At 44.7% G+C, this 22,992-nt stretch overlaps 1 protein-coding gene across 7 annotated transcripts in view; it reads left to right on the top strand.

Moving 5' to 3' along the window:
* Window positions 1–22,992, top strand: part of FOXN3 (forkhead box N3) — a 184,663-nt gene that overhangs the window by 143,356 nt on the left and 18,315 nt on the right. For 5 of the 7 annotated variants that reach the window (XM_033141408.1, XM_033141392.1, XM_033141400.1 and 2 more), the window contains exon 5: window positions 16,312–16,377. The exons of 1 other annotated variant lie outside the window; for it this stretch is intronic. In XM_033141408.1, coding sequence (XP_032997299.1) covers window positions 16,312–16,377 — 66 coding nt within the window. The remainder of the gene's footprint in view (window positions 1–16,311; window positions 16,378–22,992) is intronic. One more of the 7 variants, XM_033141417.1, reaches the window with a different exon arrangement.

Raw genomic sequence — 22,992 nt, forward strand, 5'->3', positions numbered from 1 at the left:
GTTGACATGTCAAGTGCTTTGTTAGTTTTGAATTAAGAGCAGTTCACAAATGAAGGTAAACAAACAAACACCCGTACTCTTGCTGCATGGTATCCAATACTCACAGCTCATCAACCTATTACTGTACTCAGTCTGCCACAGCTTCTAACCCCAAACCTTCCAGGCAGCTGACCAAAATCCCTGAGCAAAGCAGAACTAAGAATATTTCCCCTTAGAAAGCAAAGCAGTCAATGGTTACTTGGGATACCCAGGCACTTGCATTGGTATTTGCCAAAGCTTCCTGTCATAGACTTGCAGACTGCAACCCTGCCCAACCAGCAGTGCAGAGGTTTTCAACCTTTTTGAGTCCACGGCTCCCTTAACCAACTACATTCTTTCTGTGGCACCGCTGTGGGGCTCAGGAACCCAGTTATGTCACCCCTTGCCTGCAGAGCTGGCAGCCTCTCACCCTTTGAAAAACACCCTCCCTACTGGAGGCCTCCTCTCCTTTGGGAGGCGGAGATGAGAGGGCATCAGAGGAGGGAGGGAGGGAAGGAAGGAAAGAGGGGCAGAGACCATCATTCAAGGCATCCCAGGGTGCCATGGTACACTGGTTGAAAACCACAGCAGTAGTGACTTCAGATGAGTTTCCATCTCAGAAAACAACGAACTCCACAGCCAGCACTCAGCTAGCCACAACGAATCTCAAGAATGCCAGAGGAGCTGGTACAGTTGAGGGAAACCACACTGCTTCCTTCTTGCCAGCGGCATGGCTGCCACTTCCTGTAGAGTTGCCATATTTTGAAGAGCAAAAAAGAGGACGCATTTGCTGACTTCTACTTTTAACTATGGATCGCTATGGCGACTCTCATTTTGCATACCCATGAAAAAGAGGACACATGGCAACCCTTGAGTCTTCCTGCCGCTGTGTGGAGGTGGGACAGGGCAGCAGCAAAGTCAGGGCTGTGTGGGCACAATGATGGGAATGCCTGATGGCCTCCACTGATGTGCCCAACTTCACTGCCACCCTGCCCTCCCCCACCCTAGTATGCGGCAGCATTGCTCCTTTCAGGAGGTTGGCAGTGCGCCACCATGCCAGCCACTCCTTTCCATGCTCAGATCTTTTCTCTCCAATAAGCTACGCACCTGCACAACCCCTGATGTATGTCCTCTGCATTTGTTCCAGTCTCCCTACGAGTGACCAGGCAAGCCCCTCTCCCAGCCCCGACTTACAAAGGAACGGGAAGAGGTTGTACTCCCTTTTGAAAGAGGTGACTTGAAGGGGGAATCATTTACCAAGTCATACCATTCATTGAGTCACCCATACACCCATCCCAGCTTGGGATACCATACTTCCACTATTGCAAGAAATTGCCCTGTGCTAAAAGCTGGCAACATACCAGTAACATTGGAGCACCTCCAAATCTCTTGGAACAGTCAACCGTTGTTTGCCAAGGTTTTATTCATAACATTTCAGATGGCCAATTGTTTTACTCAGGGAATTTGCTTACATTTTGAAAGTTAAGGGATTTAGGGGCCAAATAATGGAAGTAGTGTCAGTCATCCTGCCACAGTGCGCTAAGCACTGTTCGCTATCACATCTTGGATTACGCATAGGAAAGCACAGGCATATTGTGGTGATTTTCACACTTGGATGGAAATAAACTGGTCTGAAGGAAGCATCTTCTCCTTTTTATCTATATTTAGGTATGCAACAGACTTCTGTGGCAATTACAAAAAAAAAAATGATACAGCATCCAAAATAGAACCTTCCTTGGTTAACACTGAAATGTGTTTTTGAGTCATTATTTATAAACCTAAGCTGTAATTTTCAGCGACTCTTAAGGGATTTAATATTTATCCATGTTTCCATATTTGCTGAAAGTTTTCACTGAAGCTCTGAATATTCTAATCAAAATAAACTCCCAACCTCGTAAAACAACAAACCTAAATTGCCCAGTGCTTGTTAATTTGAAGTTCATGAGCTGAAACTAGTGCACAGCTGTGCAAATCCTGTTACATTTAAATAATGTTGCAATGTTGAAAATGGTCACTTTCCTTGAGCATTCTTCTCTACTTCCTAAATGGAATTTTCTGTGAGAAGGAGGGAGGTGGTGTGTGGGTGTGGGTGTGAGAGAGAGAGAGAGAACGAACACAACTGCACATCTTTTCTGAGTGCAGTCTACTCTGACTGGCAAAAGCTTTCTAAGCTTTGCTACTTAAGGCCTTCTCAAGTAAGGGGTGGAGAACCTATGCCCTCACAGATGTTGGCCTCCCAACGCTCATCATCCCAGACTATTGGCTGGTGCTTGCTTCGACTGATGGGAGCCGGGAGTCTAGCAACATCTGAAGGGCCCATCCCTGTTATGTGGAGATGCCACAGACTGAATTCGAGATCTCTATAACAGTGTTTTTCAACCTTTTTTGGGCAAAGGCACACTTGTTTCATGAAAAAAATCACGAGGCACACCACCATTAGAAAATGTTAAAAAAATTAACTCTGTGCCTATATTGACTATATATAAAGTAATTTTCCCACGGCACACCAGGCAACATCTCGCGGCACACTAGTGTGCCACGGAACAGTGGTTGAAAAACACTGCTCTATAAAACATGTGTTGTACCACTAATCTGTAGGCCCCCCAATGGTTCTCATTTGCAATAGGTAGAAAGCAGCAAACTCAGTATATGGTAGTGGGGGAATCTTACCTTAAAACTTGCCTCTAACAATACTGATTTCACAACAATGAAAACCAGATTTTTAGGTGTGTGGGTGTGGAGATTATGACCTAGTTCTCACATAACACTAAGTTGAGCGTGAATGTGTGGGTTCCCGGACAGGAGATATCAGGCACTTTGCTCCTCATGCACCCCATGGGTTCTGTGTCAAGTACTCTTGTGACCCACTTGGTATGAAATGTTGGAATTTCCATGAGATAGAAGGACCAACAGTCTGACTCAGGATAAGGCAGCTCCCCGTGTAGGAGAGGGAGGGTGCCTCTTCAGTAAAGCAAGCACTGAGAAGATGAACTCTTAACTGTTGGTTTCAAGCAGTGAGACATTTAGATTAAACAAGGCAAGTCCACATCCAAGGCGAGTACAGTGTTTTATGTACCTAGTGGCTTTAACATTCTGAATCCTGTTAAATCTGTTGGTGAAATGAGAGCCCTCGGTCCCTATTATCTCCCATGCCCAACTGTGTTGCTACGGATTTTATTTGAATCACATAGCAACAGTGCTTTATTTCCCCAGGGCTTGCCTTATAAAACACAAAATTTCACCTGGCGACACCAAGCCACAGTCCCCAGGAACAGATTATACCTGGCTTCATTGTGTAGACACTAGGAAGAGAAATCTGTAAAGGGTTTTTGCCCTGTTTGGTGACCCACTCTTTCTGCCAGATCTCCCTAAATTGCAGCCATTGCTTTCGGATTTAATCCTGTAACCCAGACGTACAAAATAAAAGACTCGGAAGGGTGGAGGTGGTTTGTGCCTCTGCACCTACAAATTCCTTTACTTGATAGGCAAGCTTCTACCGATCAGATCTCAGGGTATATAAAATGGTCAGCACCTGAGAAAAAGCATATGTGGGGGAAATGTGCAGGTAAACAATCCAGAAATGTAGGGAGGAGTTCAGCAGTGTTGTGTTAGAAATACTCTGTTAGCGCAAGCATTTCTTCTTGCCCAATGGAACAGCTTCCCCTCTCCTCCCCACCACACACTGTTCTGAGGGATTCTCCTGACTCCCCCCAAGCTGATTTGGAGGATGGAGGGGGCGGGCGGGGAAGCCTTGTTCCGCAAGAAGTCCTTACATGCGACTAGCATGACCAGTTAGTTGAATCCAAGCTTGTAACTTCGGGTTGTAATCAACTAAGTCCTGCTTAGAGTAGACCCGCTGAAATTATCAGCCTCACTTAGTTATGCCCATTAACTTCAATGAATGCACTCTGCATAGCATTCAATACCACCTGTAGCTTTTTCCACACAGGGTGGCTGTAGCATGGTGGTTATTTGAGCCAACAACTATGTTGAGATTATTCACCATGGCCAGCTGCTCATGAGAAGCCCTTTCCTCATGGTGCCAACCATCACTGCAGTGCCAGTACCACCAATGGATTCCTGCATTTTTCAGTCATGTTAAATTCACCCAGAATTGCCTGGGGAGCAGGTGCCACAAGGGCAAAACGGTCTTCACGAAGCTGCATTTTGAAGCAGCAGTCACATTGCTGGTTGCAGAACGAGTGCAGACACCAGATAGCTTGTGTGTCTCCAAAAATCTTCCCAGCGCCCCCAACAACCTTTCCCAATTTGAAAGATTTTTTTTATTGTTATTTTTTTTTTTAGTAAAACATTTCATTTTTGCACATATTGTGGCAAGGATGTTTTACTAATTAAGGAAGACTAGAGTGATGCTCTTGGTGACAGGTAATATATTTTACCCAGACAATGCGAAAACTCACTTCTAACACATTTGCCAGGCTAGAGGAAATGCTTCTGAAGGATTGAAAAGGACACAGGAGACGGTGAGTCATGTCTCCAATGATCTGGTGAGAGCTTTTGCTGTTCCAAAGTATCGGATAGCAGGTTAGGTTTGCTTTTGTATAGCAGAAAAGGCTGAATTAGCACAATCAAAGCGAAGTTGCTTGATTGTAAATATTTTAGAGCTCTTCATTGTACACTGAGATTTTCCTACCCCCTACTGGACATACAAAGAAACAGGCTAGTCAATGTTTCCAAGAATGGCAGCCACCGTCTTTCATTAGATAATTTAAGTAATTTGAAAGTTACCATACTGCTTAGCCTTGAAAGGGTCACTAGATTAGTAGCTCCTCTGTTGTGCGGAGGTCGTTTCAGAGTGCATTTCATTTTCTCATGAGCCTGAATGCTGAGGATTAGCATTCAGAAAGGGTAGACCTATGAGTGTTAAGGTTAATGCATTGTCATTCTCTTCATTTTATGTTAAGAAACTTTTTTAAAATCAAAATGATAGTTGAGCAATATTTGGATTGGATTTAATAGACAAACATGCTTTTATTTTCAATAAAATACCATAACCATCTTGGCTGTTAGTCCTGGAAGACCTGCTCCCTGCCTTGCAGGCCTTTCCCACCTGGCCTGAGAGGGTGGGGCCCGGACTGACTCCAGCTACAAAAGCTGAGGCGGCTGAACAGACTCTTGGGTTTGGGTATTGTTTGGGGGGGGGTTGTTGGGGTGCGGTGGGTTCTGCATCTGTTATTATTGCCCTAATTGTTTAAAATGTTTTGAATTGTTTTTAACGGCTTTTTAATTTGTGTGTTTTAAAATTTGGGGGTTTTGTTGTTTTTTGAATTGGGGGATGCAGGATATGCCCGGGGCGGGGGAGAGCGGGGGTAAACCCAATCGCAGTGGTTCTGGGCAAGAGGTGGGAAAGTGGAGTGATGGGGTAGGTTGGGTAAGGGGCACACGACACAGGCAATTATCGACTGTGCCATATGCCAGCCCCTCTTCCTCCAACCTGGGGAATTTCAATTGCCCTTGGAGCCAGCCCTTAGGTCTGCAGATGCTATTCCTAAATGCCAGGTCTGTGCTGAGTAAGACCTCCCTCATCCATGATCCGATTTTGGTTTCTTTCATTATATATTTTGTGTTCTCATTTTGTATTTTTATATTGTGAACCGCCCTGCGATCTTTGGTTGAAGGGCAGTATGCAAATTTAATAAACAACAGTAACATTTTGTCTCAGCCATACATGGTTCAGACTGCAATTTAAACCAGCTGGCTTTCCCTTAGCTATTTGCAAATGGAACTTGCCTGGTATGTGATTTAAAAAAAAAACACCCAAAAACTACTAGGTTATATATGGGGGGGTTTCTTTCACAACTTCAGTTCACTGTGGAATTAACTGATATTTCTTCCCAGCGCTGTTAAATTCTGTAGATGTCCAAGTGGGAAATTAAGACCTGCTCTGGAGAACAGCTGAAGAAAAGAGGAAAGCCACACTGAAATTAAAAGTGCTTTTTGTTGCAGCCTTTCTAATCTGGTTTTATAAAAACCCTTATGAAAAATTTACCAGTCCTAGTGAACTGGAAACCAATACAATCCCTGCAAGTTGGAAAGCAATATATGTCAATAGAACCTGTAGGATGTGTTGAATTGCTGGAGTCTGGAAGGATTTCCATGCGTAAATTGGTTAAAATCCCTTCTTAGAATCATGGAATTATAGAGTTGGAAGGTACCCCAAGGGTCGTCTAGTCCTGCCTCCTGCAATGCAGGAATCTCAACAAAAGCATCTATGACAGATGGCTATCCAACCTCTGCTTGAAAACCTCCAATGAAGGAGAGTCCACCAGCTTCCGAGGGAGTCCATTCGACTGTCAAACAGCACATAGAACAGCTCTTGCTGTCAGAAAGTTCTTCTTGATGTTAAGATGAATCTCCTTTCTTGTAATGATATAAATTATATTTGTCTGTTTATTAAATTAGCTTAATAATGCATTTGTTTAGAGGAACATCAAATGCTTTTTCTAAATAAGGTAATTTTGGGAGATGGAGTATGCGCAACTAGATGGAATTTTTGGGAAACAGCAGTTCCAAACAATTGATGCAAGATTACTGTTGCTAAGGTTCGCAAACTGTTTCCCACCCCGTCTGCTCCAAAGAAATAATTAAAAAGCATCTTACCGCAGCTCCATTCAACATTGCTCTCCCTATAGAGAACACTCAACATTCCATCCTCCGAAGAAATGTGTATATTATATGTGTCCTTATAATACACTTAGCTTCTGTCTTCAGGATTGAGCAGCAATGCAAAACAAGGATTGTGAAGTGTTCCAGTGGGAAATGGGCTTTAATCTCCATTACTACTTGTTCTAAGAATTTTTGGTGTTTCTTCACATTGATAATTTTTTTTGAGGGGGGGGGGGTCAGTTTGCCCTTTCACAGGATTAATGAGTGAAGCCTCCAATGGGATTATCTTCTATAGGTATATTACCCTTTCTTGTTGTACTTAATGCTAGTAGAAGCTACTTTAAAAAATATTCCAAAATGAGTCTTATGTTAATGAATTCTTTGGCACTTAGTTGCTTTGAAGCTAAACCTTTAGGAAGAAGTAATTTAAAAAATAAATTAAAAAAGCAGCAGACGAGTTTCCGTTGCCTTGGCTGATTTGATGCTCATAATTACGTATGGGAAAAAAGACTTTCCACATTGCCCATATACACCTAAAGCACATCTAGCCTTTTTGAAACTGTGGGAAATGATAGAGAAAATGAGTTTTCAATATGCATTTGTTGAAGTTGCCATATATTCAGATACTGTGCAAGCAGTTCTGCGTAAATAACAGTGCAGGGGATTCTTACATCTGACTGAAATAATATCATAACCGTAACACTTCTATAAGAATAACTTTACCTGCTTTCTCATGTTACAATCCTCACAACAATCGATGCTGGCATCAGTCTCGAAAAACAATGGCGTGCTCCTCCAGGGGTGAAGCCAAACCACTGGAGAATCACATCACCCGCTATGGCTGCAGAAACCGGTAACTTCTAACTTTGAAGTGACCTGAGCAATATGTATAGAGGTCCTGGGCTGCCCAGATGACAAGGCCTCCCTCTCAGCCTTGCAGATGTGGTCCAAAGGAAAGGAAAGCAATGCATTTGGCACCAGCTTGGCTGCAGGAGTTGCCGGAAGGAGGGATTACCTCCATAATGCAGAGGAGATTGAAAAGAGATTGGCAGGGGGTTGGACTGGATGCCCCTTGTGGTCTCTTCCAACTCTATGATTCTATGAGAGAGTGACTTAACCTAGGACCACCTAGTGAATTTATTGCAGAGGTGAGATTTGAACTGATTTTTAGCCTAGTTCCCCAGCCATTTTATATATATATATATTTATATTTATTCTTGACTTTAAAATACATGTTCCTCTTTCTGTCTGGTCACTGTTGGGAGATTTTTACTACTAGAGCAGCTTTGGACAACAACTATCAGATGCAATCAGGGGCTGATGGGAATTGTTGTCCAAATTAACTAGAAGGCCCCAGATTGGCGAAGGCTGCTCTAGATACTCTGAGGAATATTTTCTCCATCTTCCCTACCCACTAAGGAGGATAATTTGGTGCTTTTTCTGTTGTTGCACTAAAGTTGTGGAATGCCCATATTCAGGAGATTCATTTGACACAGTCCTTGGTTACGCTCTGAAAGATTCCCCCATATTGGAAGACATTTGGAGTGGTATGGTGTTTTTGGATTATGCTGTGTTTTATCATGATTTTAACTGTGTCCTGTTGTTTTATATGTCTGCTATTTCCAGCTCACTCTGTGTATCAAGCAAATATAATAACCATTCCTTTGGGTAGTTCTCCTTTGCAAGCCCTGTCAAAATGAATGGGCACTATGCAGCAAAATTGCACTCCATCCAAGTGCACAAGAAAGTTCCTCAAGGTTTCTGTCCCAACTTCAACTTTTTTCAGGTTTTTGACTCCATACCCAAGCAGCCCAGATTCTTTGCCTCCTCCACCCCCACCTCCACCCCCCCCCCCCCGCTCTGCAGGTTCCTCCACTGCTTAGCCATGAAAAAGTCCATTACCCTAACAAATGGTGGAGGACAGATGCCCAATTGCAGCCACAGATTATGGCACCAGCTCCCTTTCAGGGGGACTCTTGGGCCATGCATCACTATTGGCAGACAGAAGATCAATGTTGTGGTGAAGGACCTGAATGAGCCCCATCTCAAGTTGTAGCTACCTTGAATTGGGGACACAATAAGGCAAGTGGGATTTTTTTGGATTTCTGAGCACCTGCTCTTCAAGTAACCATCCAGTCTCTGAGCATGATTAAGGCAGTTTCCCCAGCTACGAACTGATAAGATGCATGATATGAAGGTTTCACATTTTCTACAGGCAGGGCTTAGCTTGGCAATCTGCATAGTTTCTGTATGGATCTGGGATCTTAAGTAGAGTTAAGGCAGCAAACCAATGTTAACCGTCATAGCCATGGTTAAGCATGGCACCAGACCAAGATCTTCAGAATGTCTCAGCTTCTGTATGTGAAAAGTAAGATCCTAGATGACCCTTTGGGTCCCTTCCACCTCTGCAATTCTATGTTCTACTTCAGTCTCCTCTAGCATGTTACAGGAGCAAGAGTAGATCTCATTCCACATGCAGATGGGTTTTGTGGGTTTTGAAGCGTTACTAGCCTGCTGACCCACATACCAAGTGGTGCACTGTTTGGTCATGGTTGGGGTAAGAGGCTTGATAAAACCATATTATATGCTAAATGGGCAGGAATAGCAGAGATTATATTCATTTTATTATACACTTTTCGGTGTACATCTGCCACATTTTTAGACAATCTGCCTCTTTGTGAAGGTTTTATCCCTCAATTGCTGCTGCATCTACCATTGGCCCGCTAAAGCACTGATGATCTGCTCTTCTGTGATCATGTTCTGATTAAACATTTTCACTCAGTTGGCATTCCAGATAATTGAGGGGGGCAGTTGATGTGGATTTAGATTGGGGCAAAAGCAGAGAGGTTGAAGGAAGAAAAGCTAATCTCTTCCATTAGCAGTAGCTTTTGTGACTTCATATTTTTAATTCAGTAATAAAATGCCACCGTGGCATACTAAATATAATTCAGCAGCAATTCTTGTACACAATGAAGAAAAAAAACTGGGAGAAAGATTTCTGTTATCAGTGTTACATATTGTTCGGCGGCGAACTTTATGAAAGCTGTTCTGAGAACACCAACAATGGCTCACTTGAACCTGGGAATTGCTGTCCTAGAAAAGATTAATGGTCTACAAGCTTGGTATCTCCCCAGCACAGTGTTGTGTACTGGAACATTATGAGACGCATATAAAAGCTGCCATCATTTGTGGCCAGTTGGTATCATGGCGTAGACCACAGAAAAAAAACATTTCATTTCCTCTTGGCAATTGAAAGCGATTGTGCTTATATATTGCTGCTAGAGAGCCTTTGTATATTTATCTGTTGCTCTTTTTTTAACTAAAGGTTTGCATTTGGAATAACGCTCATATCAATTAGCAATGCTGCATTTAATGTAATTGCATTTTTAATTAAGTCTGTAATATTCTGTCTTTGATTTAGGTCACTTTGTGAAAGGCAAGGTGTGTCAAAACTCAAGATCATCTCAGTTTACACACACACACACACTGAAATGTGTTGCACAACTAAATTCACTTATATGGCTTATATTTATCAAACATCCTCATTTCTGCTCCATGTGCTCCTTGAGTGCTTTTGCCTGTCTAGAGAGAATGAGATAATGCCTCTAGGGGGCATTTGGAAGAATGCATGTAAAATAGATTGCCTAGAGCAGAGGTCAGCAAACTTTTTCAGCAGGGGGCTGGTCCACTGTCCCTCAGACCTTGTGGGGGGCCGGACTATATTTTGGGGAAAAAAATGAACGAACTCCTATGCCCCACAAATAACCCAGAGATGCATTTTAAATAAAAGGACACATTCTACTCATGTAAAAACACACTGATTCCCGGACCATCCACGGGCCGGATTTAGAAGGCGATTGGGCCGCATTCGGCCCCTGGACCTTAGTTTGGGGACCCCAGGCCTAGAAGGAGGAAAGAGATTTAAACCTCTGGTTTTTGCATGGCAGGAATGTAGCCTGCTGTGTGAAAGTAAAAGTCACATATGTTGCTCCACCCACTTTGCCCCTGGCTCCACCGACCATTGCCACATGGTCCCTAGAAGGTTCCCCATGAGGGAATGCAGCTGACAGGCTGAAAGAGGTTCCTCTTATTCAAGTTGTGGTACTTGAATAGCAGACCCGTCCAATGTGCCATGACGAAACATTGCAAGTGATGGGGAGTTAAGGTTTGGTTTCTAAGAAATGAAAGTACAGATTCCTGTTGCGGAATATGCAAGCCTTTGCAGTGTTAGTGTTTGTGTTTGTGTGTGTAAGTAAAGTAGTTCTCTGGTAATTATCTGCGACTTTGTGATGAATATGGCCCACATCACGCGTAAGGCTCCACGTGATTGACATTATAAAGACGTCCTCTTTCTCATATGAACTTCTCATCCAATAGCCTGAGTTTTCTTCTAACAGTCAGCATTCATAATTCTCATTGATGTCATAGTCATGAGAGAAACGGAGGCATTTCTTTATTTTCTTTCCTTTTTCAGGACAGTAGTGGGCAGCATGATGGAGCAGCAGTTCTTATCTGACCTCCCGACAGCAGAGTTGATGCTGCTTACCTTCAGGGAGACTGGCAAGGCAGCAGGGCAGTGTGATGCAGATGCACCAGCAGAGTTAAATCTGGAGCTCCTGCCACTATGATTTCTCTGCACTGCCCTCCCCGTTGCTTTGCCCCCTCCCTCTCAGTAAACAGAAGTGACTCGGCTTTCGGGAGGTCAAGTAAGCACTGCCACCCCACCCCACTGTTTCAGGATGTATGCATTAACTTTTGAATGGAGAAATGTGAAAGAGGGGTTTTTCAAACAAATATGGCATTGGGTTACTTTTAAAATCAACATGAAATGACACATTTGATTGGGACAGGAACCACACGATTAATTCATTTCAGCATTATTTTTTATTTAGGTTGAACTCCTGCATATCAGAATATGCTTGCGTGACTCGAGAGGTGACATTTTATATTCTAAGATGCGTTTGGTTTTAATCTCCACCCACTGCAGAAATATCCATGTAGTTGCTGTTGGACCCACACCAGTAGCAAAATGCGCCTGGGGATTTTTGAACGCTGCCTGTATGTGCACACAGTCTAATGTTTTTTTTTGTTGTTGCTTTTTTTGCTTTATCATCCTGTAGTCCAAAGTAGATCGTGTTCTGTTCTGCACTGACATGCAGTTGGCGTAACTTAGCACATTTGTTTTACTTGTAGTTAGTAAACAATGCAAGAAAACTTTGTCACTGCCAAGTTTGCCTAATACTATATTTGCGGTTGGCATCTGTTCATAGCTACTGATGAGCTTATGAAGTGGATTGTTTTCTTCAGACCATTGGCAGGAGCGTCCTACTCTCATGTATGACCCTGGCAGAGACACATGCCCGACTGGCATGTTCTCTCCCTCCTGGTCGATTGTTCAGGAGCTTCAGAAGCTTTCTTCTGCCAGAACATCACAGCGACTGATACCAAGAATCATCAGCACACTTAGGGATCCGCAGAGTCTTTGCAGCATGCATAAACAGACCTCAGCAACTCCGCATTTTGGCTAATCTACTTTATTTACATGTAAACATACACGGAGCACTGCAACATGGCTCCCTATCTCTCTAGCATCAGACAGCAGAGAGAAGGAACAAAGGACAATAGTCCCACTTCAAGGAACACAGTAACACAAACATCCTGTCTCCGTCACTTCCAACTCTGTGGAATGAAAACATACACCGTCATGTGATGGACAACAATCCCATGACTGCAGACACGGGGAATGAATCTCCAACATAAAGCACTCCATCCCATATCACTGATGGGTGGTTATGGAGCAGCTTGTTCTGCAGAAGCATGCTCATAGGTCAGTGCAGTTTACAGGTCACGTCCAGATGTGCAGCAATACATGCCATTGCATGCATTACCTCGTATGCCTGTGAATGAGTTGGGTTCCATAGACAGTTTAACCACGTGCACATCAGCTTATGAATGACCCTGCAGTTACCCTGACCACTATATGTTCAGTCAAGTTTTCTTCTCCACTGAGCCTCTGTTGTTGTTAGAGAGAACAGCTGAAGAAAATCAGCACAGAAGTCTGCATGCTGAAAACCTTTTGCATCTGGGCATGAAGTGATAGAAGATTGCCTTTCCTTCCAGAACAGGAAGCAGCGCCAGTCAGAGCAAAGGGGAAACCGCGTGGTTGCAAGTTGTCCTGCAGCCATCCCCGTGTTGGTTTTCTTCCTCTTCGGTTTTTCCATTTCTGTTGCGGGTGGGGTTCCCACACCCACTTTGTATGTGGCTTTTAAAAAACAACAACACTGAAGATTTTTGGTAGTTCCTCAAACTTTGGTGCTTCCCCAAGCACACTGTTACTTCCCTCTTATTTCTGAGTAACCGTATTCAACTCTGTTGATGTTAGCACAGTACCGGGGGGGGGGGGTCACTGAGTTTGCTATTAGAGGGAGTGAAGCCTTCATCTGTAAAGGGGGATGGCATAGACATCAGATAAATAAGTCCATAAAAGGTGAAAGAAATTGTGTGTGAGAGGATTGGGGGGGGGGAGAGAGAGAGAGCGTAGAGTGGCCATTACAACCTCTTAGGTTGTATGCAGTATGTATTTATTAACAGATTGCAGGGCTTTCTACTCCATTACGTTATTACCCTTGAAATTGAACTGCATTTATAACAAATATGAAATATGTATTTTTAACACTAAAATGTAATTTTCCAACATAATACCCAAAATAAAATGCCAAGAAGCTATTAGCAGCAAATTGAATTTTTTGCGGTATGTAATTTAGCATAAATAGTGACAAGTGTTTCACCTCCCTCTCCTCCCCTGCGCCCCCTCCCACCGCCACCACCACCTTAAAAATGATCCCATTAGTCATTCAGTTTAGTAGCACAGAGGCAGCAGTCGGCAAGGGTGTGCATTTTTATGTCTGCTTCAATTGCACACTTCATTTATTTGAACATGGCATAGGCGGCTTTCCCTGTCACACAGCATCACTAGGCGATTAGCAAGTTTCGCCCTAGGGCAGCTGGGACGCTTTGCTGGGGCAGATGTTCTTTTCAGCTTATTCACTGGCCGTTTTTGGTTGTTTACCGTTGTCATGGCTACCCCTATTTCCACAGCAGCCGTGCGGCCTCCTCTTGGAGGCAAGTGAATATAGTTATAAAAGGATCATATTTTGCTCCGTGTCCCTTACTTGCCATCTGTCAACCAACTGCGCATGATGGATTCTGAAACCGATTAGGGATAACGGCAGACAAGTGATGATCCTTCTATTAAAAGTAACAGTGGTCCTGATGCAAATGGCTTTGTGGTGCCTTTGTGAGGTTTGCCCCCCCCCCATACATGGTTCTCAAGCTCCCTGTATAGGCACAGAATTTTAATTCTTACTGGCTGGGGCACAGGGGTTGTATGATGTCCTATTGTTGTGTTTGTGTACACCCTACGTACTAAGACTTAGACTGTCCAGTCTGTTCTTTTAGCTCACAAACTTGCTACAGCTTTATGATCTGATACATATCGGTAGGGATTTCCCCTCAGGAATAGCACTTACACACAGTGTTCGAAACTCCCATTGTTCTAGGCGCATTTTGCGACAGGGAATTTCACTAGCACAAGCAGTTTCTGAGCTCTGGGCTCAGATTTCAGATTAAAACTGCAGAGTGGAAGGAAAGGAGGACCTTTTTCTGCCTCCCCACTTCCAGCTACTCTGAAGACTGGAGAAGAGGCCCTCTTAAGAATATTAGTGGGGCGGGCAGGGGGAGGACTAGACCATGTGAAAAATGAACACAATAACTTAGCTGCAGTTTCATTCATTTTCAGCTTTGTATTTTGTTATAAAAAACCCCGCACCTAGATATTCCATTGTTGCGCCCATAACTTAGGTTTAAGGTGCCATTTAGCTCCTAGCTTTCATATATCAGTTTCTAACACTGCTTTCACACTGAGTAATTGCCATAGAGCTCAATGAAACTCTTGTAACTAGTATTCCAGGCATAAAGGAGGGTTGAGTGGAGATGGAAAGCACACAGAGACTTCTCAGTCCCTGAATGGACTGCATGAGTCAGAGCTGTGAAATGAGGAAATGGGGGTCAGATGAACCCTATAATAATACCTCTGCATGTAAATGCTGTGACTTTGGGGGAACTGGAGGGTACCCTGAGTTTCACAGAAATCTCCCATCACAACTCTGAAAGGAATTCATACACACAGAAATAATCTTGTGGCACATATTTAATCTTTTGAAGGTGCCACAACACTCTTCCTGTGTCTGCATGTAACGCAAAAAATAAATAAATATATATGTATGGACTACTGTACATGTTCCATCGCCCCCAATTGTTGGCCATGTAATCTGGAAATGATATGATTTTGACTCCAGTGATGACAGAAGGCTGTTGGAGGGTCCTTAATAAGCTAAGATATGCAGGAATTGTGTGAACCGTCAAATTGGACCTTTCCTGCCACTTTGCTCCTCTCTTCACAAACCAGGATTCAGCACCTGGCCATAGCCTCCTGTTTCATGGCACACTTGAGACTATGATTAGCTACTTCAAAATAAGCCTTGATATCAAGCCATAGTTTAGTTGACTTAATAGCCTGGCTTGCTTGAAATTCGCTAACTGTTGTTTCCAGGTGCATGTGTAATGGTGCAATGTGTAATGCAGAGAGGAGCAAAGTAGCAGGAAAGGAGCTGTGTTGAGAGCACCGTATTTTTTGCTCCATAAGACGCACCTGACCATAAGACGCACCTACGTAGTGGCTGGATTCCTCTGGAGTAAATAGGGGGACGTGTGTTCGGGTGCTGCTCCGCTCTGCCTTGGAGCATTAAAGAGACGCATCTTAGAGGCTGCTGAAAGTGCCCTGCAGGAGTCTCCGGCCACATTGGAGGGCAGCCGGTGCCCCCTTCTTGCCCGCGGCGGGGAACCCTCAGCCCCGCCGGCACTCGCCCTGGTGCATCCGCCCTCCTCCTCCTCTGAGCCACCGCTCTCCCCTGCAAAGGCAGCCGAGACACCAGCAGGCTGGGAAGCGTGTGTGGGAGGGAAGTCCACCTAATTGACAGAGGCGCTGCTGCCGCCTTCGCCACCGCTTCTACTGCACAGCACAGCCTAGCCTTGCTCTGGGGGCGGGCGGTGGTGGCACAGCAGCGCTCAGATGGGAGGGCTCTTCCCCAGCGCCCCTGAACCCCAGCAGCCTCCTCTCTGCAGCCTTCCCTCCTCCATGCCACATGATCCGCTTTTCGCCCCTGCACTTGGACGATTCGGCTCCAGGGACCACACATTCGCTCCATAAGACGCACAGACATGTCCCCTTACTTCTTAGGAGGAAAAAAGTGTGTCTTATGGAGCGAAAATTACAGTACATCCCCTTTGTGCATACCCTAGTTCAATAAACCAAGGTTTTTGGTTTAGTGTTATCTGAGAACGCAACAACGACATGGCTACCCCAGCAGGAAAATGCAGAATGGTGTCCAATTCTGTAGCATTGGGACCACATATAATAATAAATAATACACAAACTTTTTTATAAATGCGAGGATCTTTCTTTTCCCAGTATATATATATTGGCAAATTTAATCTTACTTTTTGGTAACAACTCATCACTGTGGAGATTCCGTTCATTCTTTAAATTAGTGGGAGTGGAAATTGGTCCACTTGTAAATTAATGTATTTATTGGTTGATTTTTCCAGATCCTGACATTGATGCTGCCACTGCCATGATGCTTTTGAATACTCCCCCTGAGATACAAGCAGGTTGTGAGTAGATATTTCTATAGCCTATAGCACCATAGATATGTAAGCCTAACTTTCTCTTTCACAAAGCACACAGACTAGCAGGCTTAAAAATAATATTTTTTTTTTAAGTGTTTCTGATTGAGAAACAAGATTCCTCAGTTAGACCCTTGCAAATTTCTCTACTTAGTATAATTTTGTGGGGTGGTTCTTGTGCATAAAATTCTATGTCTAATGAGCGACAACAATTGTGTACCTCCAATTCCCATGACTAGTGGCATTTATTAGATGTATACAATTGTCGTAATGAAGCAGTAGTAGCCTGATAAGTATTTTCCTTCAACAGCACAGGTAAGACAGTCACACCTAGGGCCACCACTAGAAAATTATGTTCTGCTTTCTGTTTCCACTTTTTGGGGTGGCTTTGAGAAACTCGAAGAAAGGAAGAGTTAAAATTATATTCACTCTTTAATTTGAATGTTAAACTTGCATGGCTGAATCACATCCATTTATAAAAAATCAGAAAGGTGGCTTTGTCAAAGGAGCACTTGAACAGGATTTTCCCACCAGCGTTTTCCTAGGCCAGGTATTCACTCTCCTTTTGAAAAACATATTTCTGCACTAGAGAGCTCTTATCCAGATTATAAAACTTACTACATCAGAACTTTAATAATAGATACCAGTTCAGACAATATATTTTGTTTTACATGCAAAGAGTCCCAAAGCCTAATAGCTTCTGGTACATGTGGACAAATGAAATGTGAACCAGATCGTTATGAAACAGAGCAAGTGGAAATTCCTGTGATGGTGGTGGCTAGAATAAATGTCTCTTATGGGATTCTCTGCCTGCCGTGTGCCTGGTTACCAGGTTCACACATTGCATTGGTTCACATGAGTCTGTGCTCAGGGAGTCACTGGCGGAGGAAGAGGAGTGAGAGGGGAGTGTACCACCCCTGGAAGTGCGATCCCGGTGGGGTGCCATCGCGGCTGCCCCCCACGCCCATGCTGGGTGCAACGCCCCTGCAGGCGGCATGCCCCACCCTGGGACGTGTGCCAGCCCTGCCCCCACCTGCTCTCCCCCCCCCCCCAGTGCCGGAGCATGAAGCTCCGCCACTGCAGGGAGTGCCAGGATTGTTGCTTGTAGGAGAAAATGGACTGTGTAAAACAGCTTATAAATATTCCTTCTCTAAACAGAATAAACTGAGGACAGTTCCTTGTTATCTTGTGGAATAAGTCCTTGATGAGTCTTGGGCAACAATCCTGTTGTTGCTGTTTTTTTTTTTTACTGGAGCTGCTTTTGCAAGCGGTTTGTAAAATTAATATGTACTATGTCAATAATTCCTAAATCTGTCCCCTAACCAGAGATGGCATCACAATATGGCATCTGCTGTGGGGCCATTGCTGCTGGTGGTGCTCCAGCCATTGCTGGGCAGCCACCATTGCTTGTAGTTGTCCGCTGTGGCCCCAGAGCTAGACTCTGTGACATTGTGCCAATTGCAGTAATTGCCACCCACATCAGAGGAGTGCCACTACTACTGTCTCTGCTCCTCTTTAGTAAGCCACCCACCCACCTGTTCTGTAGAGATAAATAGAATAAACAGGAGGACAGGGGGTCATCAGCTGGCATGGGGCAGGGATGTTGGCACATTAGGGAAGCCTCCTAAGGGGCTTCCTCAAGCCTGACCCTGAACCTTTTAATTTTTATTTTATTTGCTAGAAAGCATTAAATAGCTTGGAATCAATTGTTCCATTTCCGAAGCTTACTGCTACATACGGAGCTTCATTTACCAGTTGATTAAACGGGGTGGGGGGGTGGGGGGTGGGATCCAATGGTGCACTAGCGGAAGGCAGCTGCACTCATTCAAGAGGGGGAGGGGAGCCCTTGATTTTTGCCGATTTCGCTCCCTCCCCACCACCGTTCCAGCTACAGTCCTGTGAACCAAATCCAGGTCATTTCTCAGAGTCCCTGGCCCTTGGGATCAGCATTTGGGGAAAGTGAGAGGTTCTAGTTTGGACAGAGAGACTAGGACACACACCCCCCCACCATTCCACAAGCCGAATGCCCCTTGCAGTAGTTGGGACCCAAATCTTTTTTACCTAGTTTATCCTGCTTTTAGATTCTAAGCAAATTTCCAAAGCGGCAAACAGTAAGTATCTGTAAAGCACAAACTTAAGTTTAAGGTATATCGTGGAGTGAAATCAAGCACAGCAACATCATCAGACAACATCAACATCATCAACAACAACAATAAAAGTAGTAAGCGCCAGATAAAAACGTAAATAAAGTTCTCCAGAGTTCTGGCAAAAGTTCTCCAGAGTTAACACAGCGTTTAGTTTGGCCTTTTGAATCTCGGGAAAAGAGAACAGTCTTAATCAGATGCCTAATGCGTCACAGAGAAGACAGCTGGGGCTCTCTGGGGAGCACATTCCATATACAGACTGTGCCACCTTTCTCTGGTCGCTAAATTCCTTGCATCTGGATGCACGGCAGCAAGAGAAGGGCTTCTGGGGCAGATCTTAATGCCTGGGCAGGTTCATATGGGGATGAACAGCCTTGGGTCCCAACCATTTCACTTTGAATGGTCCTTGGAAACAGTCAGGAAGCCAGAGAAGCTGTTTCAAGACTGCAAACATAGGAGCACAACAGGTGTATTGTTAAAGGGGAAAGGATATATTGCTCTTTTTCCCTCCTGGCACTGTTCCTTCCTCCCCGCCAAAAAAGTGTGCACACTTTTATATTTTTCTTCTGTCAGTGTTTCCAGGGTGTGGGTGTGCGCGTGTGCTTCTAACCATGTATGATAGTTTCCAGATAAAAAAGTGTGCAAGAACTGAGTGAACTGACCTGATATTTTATTTTATTATATTACTGTACAGATTACACCACAGCACATTTGACCATTGTCTTTTGCACACAATGGATATAAAGTGCTAAGATAAAAAGATGGCTGTCTTTCCATCCTCATTGCTATATTGGTAATGGGATTTCTAAGCTCAGTTGGAGATAAAGTATGGTAGTTAACTCTCCAAAGCAAGCCTTTGCATTTTCTCATTTAAACTATCCAACGTGGTTCAGAATTTGCACCCTTTTTGTCACTGAAGGGTCATTTCTGGAAACACCAAGCAACATCCAAAATGTGGCATGCTTTCTGTAATTGTGCAAAACAAACTATAGTTGCAAATCACTGTGTGATTCCTAAGGCTTTGTAGAGGGAATATTTACAATGAGCAAGTATTCGTTGTTCATTGTTATCTTTAGTACCCTACCATCAATGCATGTGGTGCTTTGCAGAGCGGTATAAGGATCCTGCTCCCCCTCCTGTCTCCTTACCTGGCTGGCTGGCTGGCTGGCTGGCCTTAGGATGGTGTTGGAGATGCCCTGTTTGGTTCCTCCCCTTCCACTTGCCGGTGCTTGATTGAGCATACAGTGTCAGGCTGAGCACATCACGACTGTGCACTTGCTTGCTTCAGAGATTGCTGCTGATTATTTGGTGGTTTGGATGACGGAATAAGATTAGAGAGAGGCCATGAACTCCAAAAACAAAACAAAAACAAAAACTGGCCTGTGAAGTGAAATCGGGGTTTTGGAGAAAAAAGTGCAGAAAGATGAGTAACATTATAACTGGTCAGTGAGTTATATTCTGCAGGGCTGTTTTGAAATGGAAGTGTTGTGATAGCCTGCACCCCCATCCCACAAGCACTATGTAGGATCATCTTATTGTCACAAATGGCACTCCTTCCTCATCTGCTTCTCAGTGGAAAACTAGGTATGGTGGGGAAAGGTGACATTCTTCTTGAGAGCTGGATTTCGCCTAACTGCCCACTCGTAGAGTTGTGGTTCCAACGCAGAGGGGAACAGCAAAGGCGAACGGGTGGTCATAGGGGACTTTGACTGCTGAGGACGGAAGCAGTGTGACATAGTTATATAATCAGCAAAAGAGACATTTTGTAGTACTAGACCAGCCTTCCCCAATGCAGTGCCATCCAAATGTTATAGACAAGGCATGCCCAACAGGTAGATCGTGATCTACCAGTAGATCACTGGACGTCTGTGGTAGGTCACTGGTAGATCATTGGCTCCCTCCAAAGAAGCTGAACAACTGTGGCTCCCCTAAAAAAAAGCTCAACATTTTACCTCCTCCCTGAAAAAAACTCAACAACTTTGACCCAACCCACCCCCAATGGGCCTTCCTCCTTAGTCCTTCCTAAAAAAAAAAGCTCAACAATTTTGACCTGGCCACCCCTGTTATAGACTATATCACCCCCAATCAGCATGGTCAGTTGTTGGGGATGATGGGAGCTGTAGTCCAACAACACCTGGAGGGCACCAAGTTTGCTAGGTGAGAGCTTTTATAGAACTGTATGCTAACGTGGTTAAGAAGAAGAAGAAGAAGAAGAAGAGTTTGGATTTGATATCCCGCTTTATCACTCAAAGCGGCTAACATTCTCCTTTCCCTTCCTCCCCCACAACAAACACGCTGTGAGGTGAGTGGGGCTGAGAGACTTCAAAGAAGTGTGACTAGCCCAAGGTCACCCTGCAGCTGCATGTGGAGGAGTGGAGACACGAACCCGGTTCCCCAGATTACGAGTCCACCGCTCTTAACCACTACACCCCACTGGCTTATCACTAAGCATAGGGAGGGAGCACTCCTGGAGGTATTCATTTAACTCTCATTGTATCTTTAAGGGGTTGGTACCACACCTTTATTTCTGTTACTGGAGCAATTTATTCATTTTAAAAGACTTTTTTTTAATCTTACTGGTCCCAGGACACTAGGGTCTTCTGCGCTGACTATTTCATCTTTCTCTGAGAGATAGGAGTCATTTTTCAGAAAATGGCTGGGCTTGGTTCAGGCCTTTATAGAGGCAGACTGACAACGGCTAAGTGGTTGTAGGTGCAAGGGCCACAAACAGGGCTATGCAGGGAAATAAGGACAGATAAATGGGCATGGAAGACCACGTACATCTTTTAACGGACCCCTCCTACATCAGTGCCCCTGTCTTGGTGGACTTTCCGACTGAGGCAAGCAGAGCCACTCTGTTTCATGCAGAATATCGACATGAACATTTGCACTAGAATAACAAACCCCAGACCTCTTTTTATCTTCAGAGTTGTTTATACGTTCTAGGGGTAAAACAGTGGGTGAAGTGGCTGAAATGGCTGAACTACCCCTGGCAGGTTCAGTGTTCTTAACCATCTCTTTTTGTTTCATTGTGATAGGCATATGAAAAAACAGTAGTCCTGCCATCATAGATGAGGGAAGTCGGTGGTTCCATTGGGCTGGGCTGGAGGGATAATGAACAAAGTACATGACTAGAGTCCTCTAGATAGATTATTATCACTAGATAATAATTCTCTAGATTCTCTAGATAAAATATATCTAGTTAATTATATTTTAGAATTACTATCTTCAGAATTATTATAATCCTATTGGCTCAATTGAATGCCATTATTTATATTTTTAAAATGTTTTTTTTAAGTTAAGGGGAACCACCTAATCTCTACCACACATGCACAACCTTACTACGCATGTGCAGTGGGGCTTATCTTCCAAGCAACTTCCATATACAGTACATGGCAAACCACTTTTTAAGAACAGGAAAACCTAAAAGGGTGAATGGAGGACCCCCCTGTTCAGAGGTGTGAAAATACCTGCTTAGAGATGTTTGAGGAATTTGCTTTCTGTGAATTCCGATGGGAAATTGTTTGATATGCACCTCCCAGACCGGGGGTCAGCAACCTGCGGCTCCGGAGCCGCATGCGGCTCTCTGACAGGTCTCCCGTGGCTCCGGCATGCCCCCTTTCAATGCCCTTTCAATAATAATTAAATGGTTATCGGCAAAAAAAGGGCCAAAAAACCCATGAATAATCCGCATCAACGTTGAACAGCTGGGCGGTCTTTCTCAGCCCTCTCGGGGTTCCCGAGGACAGACCCAAGATTGATGTCCACCTTGACCACTCCCAGAGAGAGGAAGCGACTTCTTCACACCAATAAGCGTGTGGGGAGGGCTGAGCTTTTACCACCTCGGCGTGCCGATTGGCAGGACAGATCGCCCGCCTTGGCGCATAGGCTCAGAGCCGGGGCCGGGGCCTTACCGCCAAGGTAGCCACTGAGGATGAAGGCGGGAGGCGGGAACGGGAGAGCGATTCTTCGTCCGGCCAATGAGCCGCCGGGATGCCTGTTCCTGTTTGAGGGGAACATGCCAATGAGGGTGGCGTTAGGGCGGGGAGAAGAAGGAGCTGGGCTTTGCGAGTTATCGAGAGAGAGAGAGAGAGAAAAGAGTCGGGATAATAAAGGCGGCGGGAGGTGGCGGCGGCGATTGGAGCGGTCCCTGTTCTGAGCAGCCCCTGTCGGGCGGAATCCTTTTCAAAGCGGCCGCGCGGAGGGCGGAGCAGGTGGGCCAGGTGTCGCCGTGACGGGAGGGCAGTGATGGTCTCCGACAGGATGAAGTAGAGCTGCTTTGGGGCGGCGGCAGCGAAAACGTCCGGGCTGCTTCTGAAACCTCCGCCAACCAGTGCTTCGCCAGCGCTCGCTGCGGGCGGTGTACATGCTCAAGACGGCCCCAAGGGCGGCTCGGGGGCCCAGAGCCCCGAGGCCGGCGCGCTGCAGTGCCTGGCGTGATTTCCCCCCCCCAAACCTG

This window comes from Lacerta agilis, chromosome 1 (genome assembly GCF_009819535.1).
Source record: "Lacerta agilis isolate rLacAgi1 chromosome 1, rLacAgi1.pri, whole genome shotgun sequence".
Taxonomy (NCBI): Eukaryota; Metazoa; Chordata; class Lepidosauria; order Squamata; family Lacertidae; genus Lacerta; species Lacerta agilis.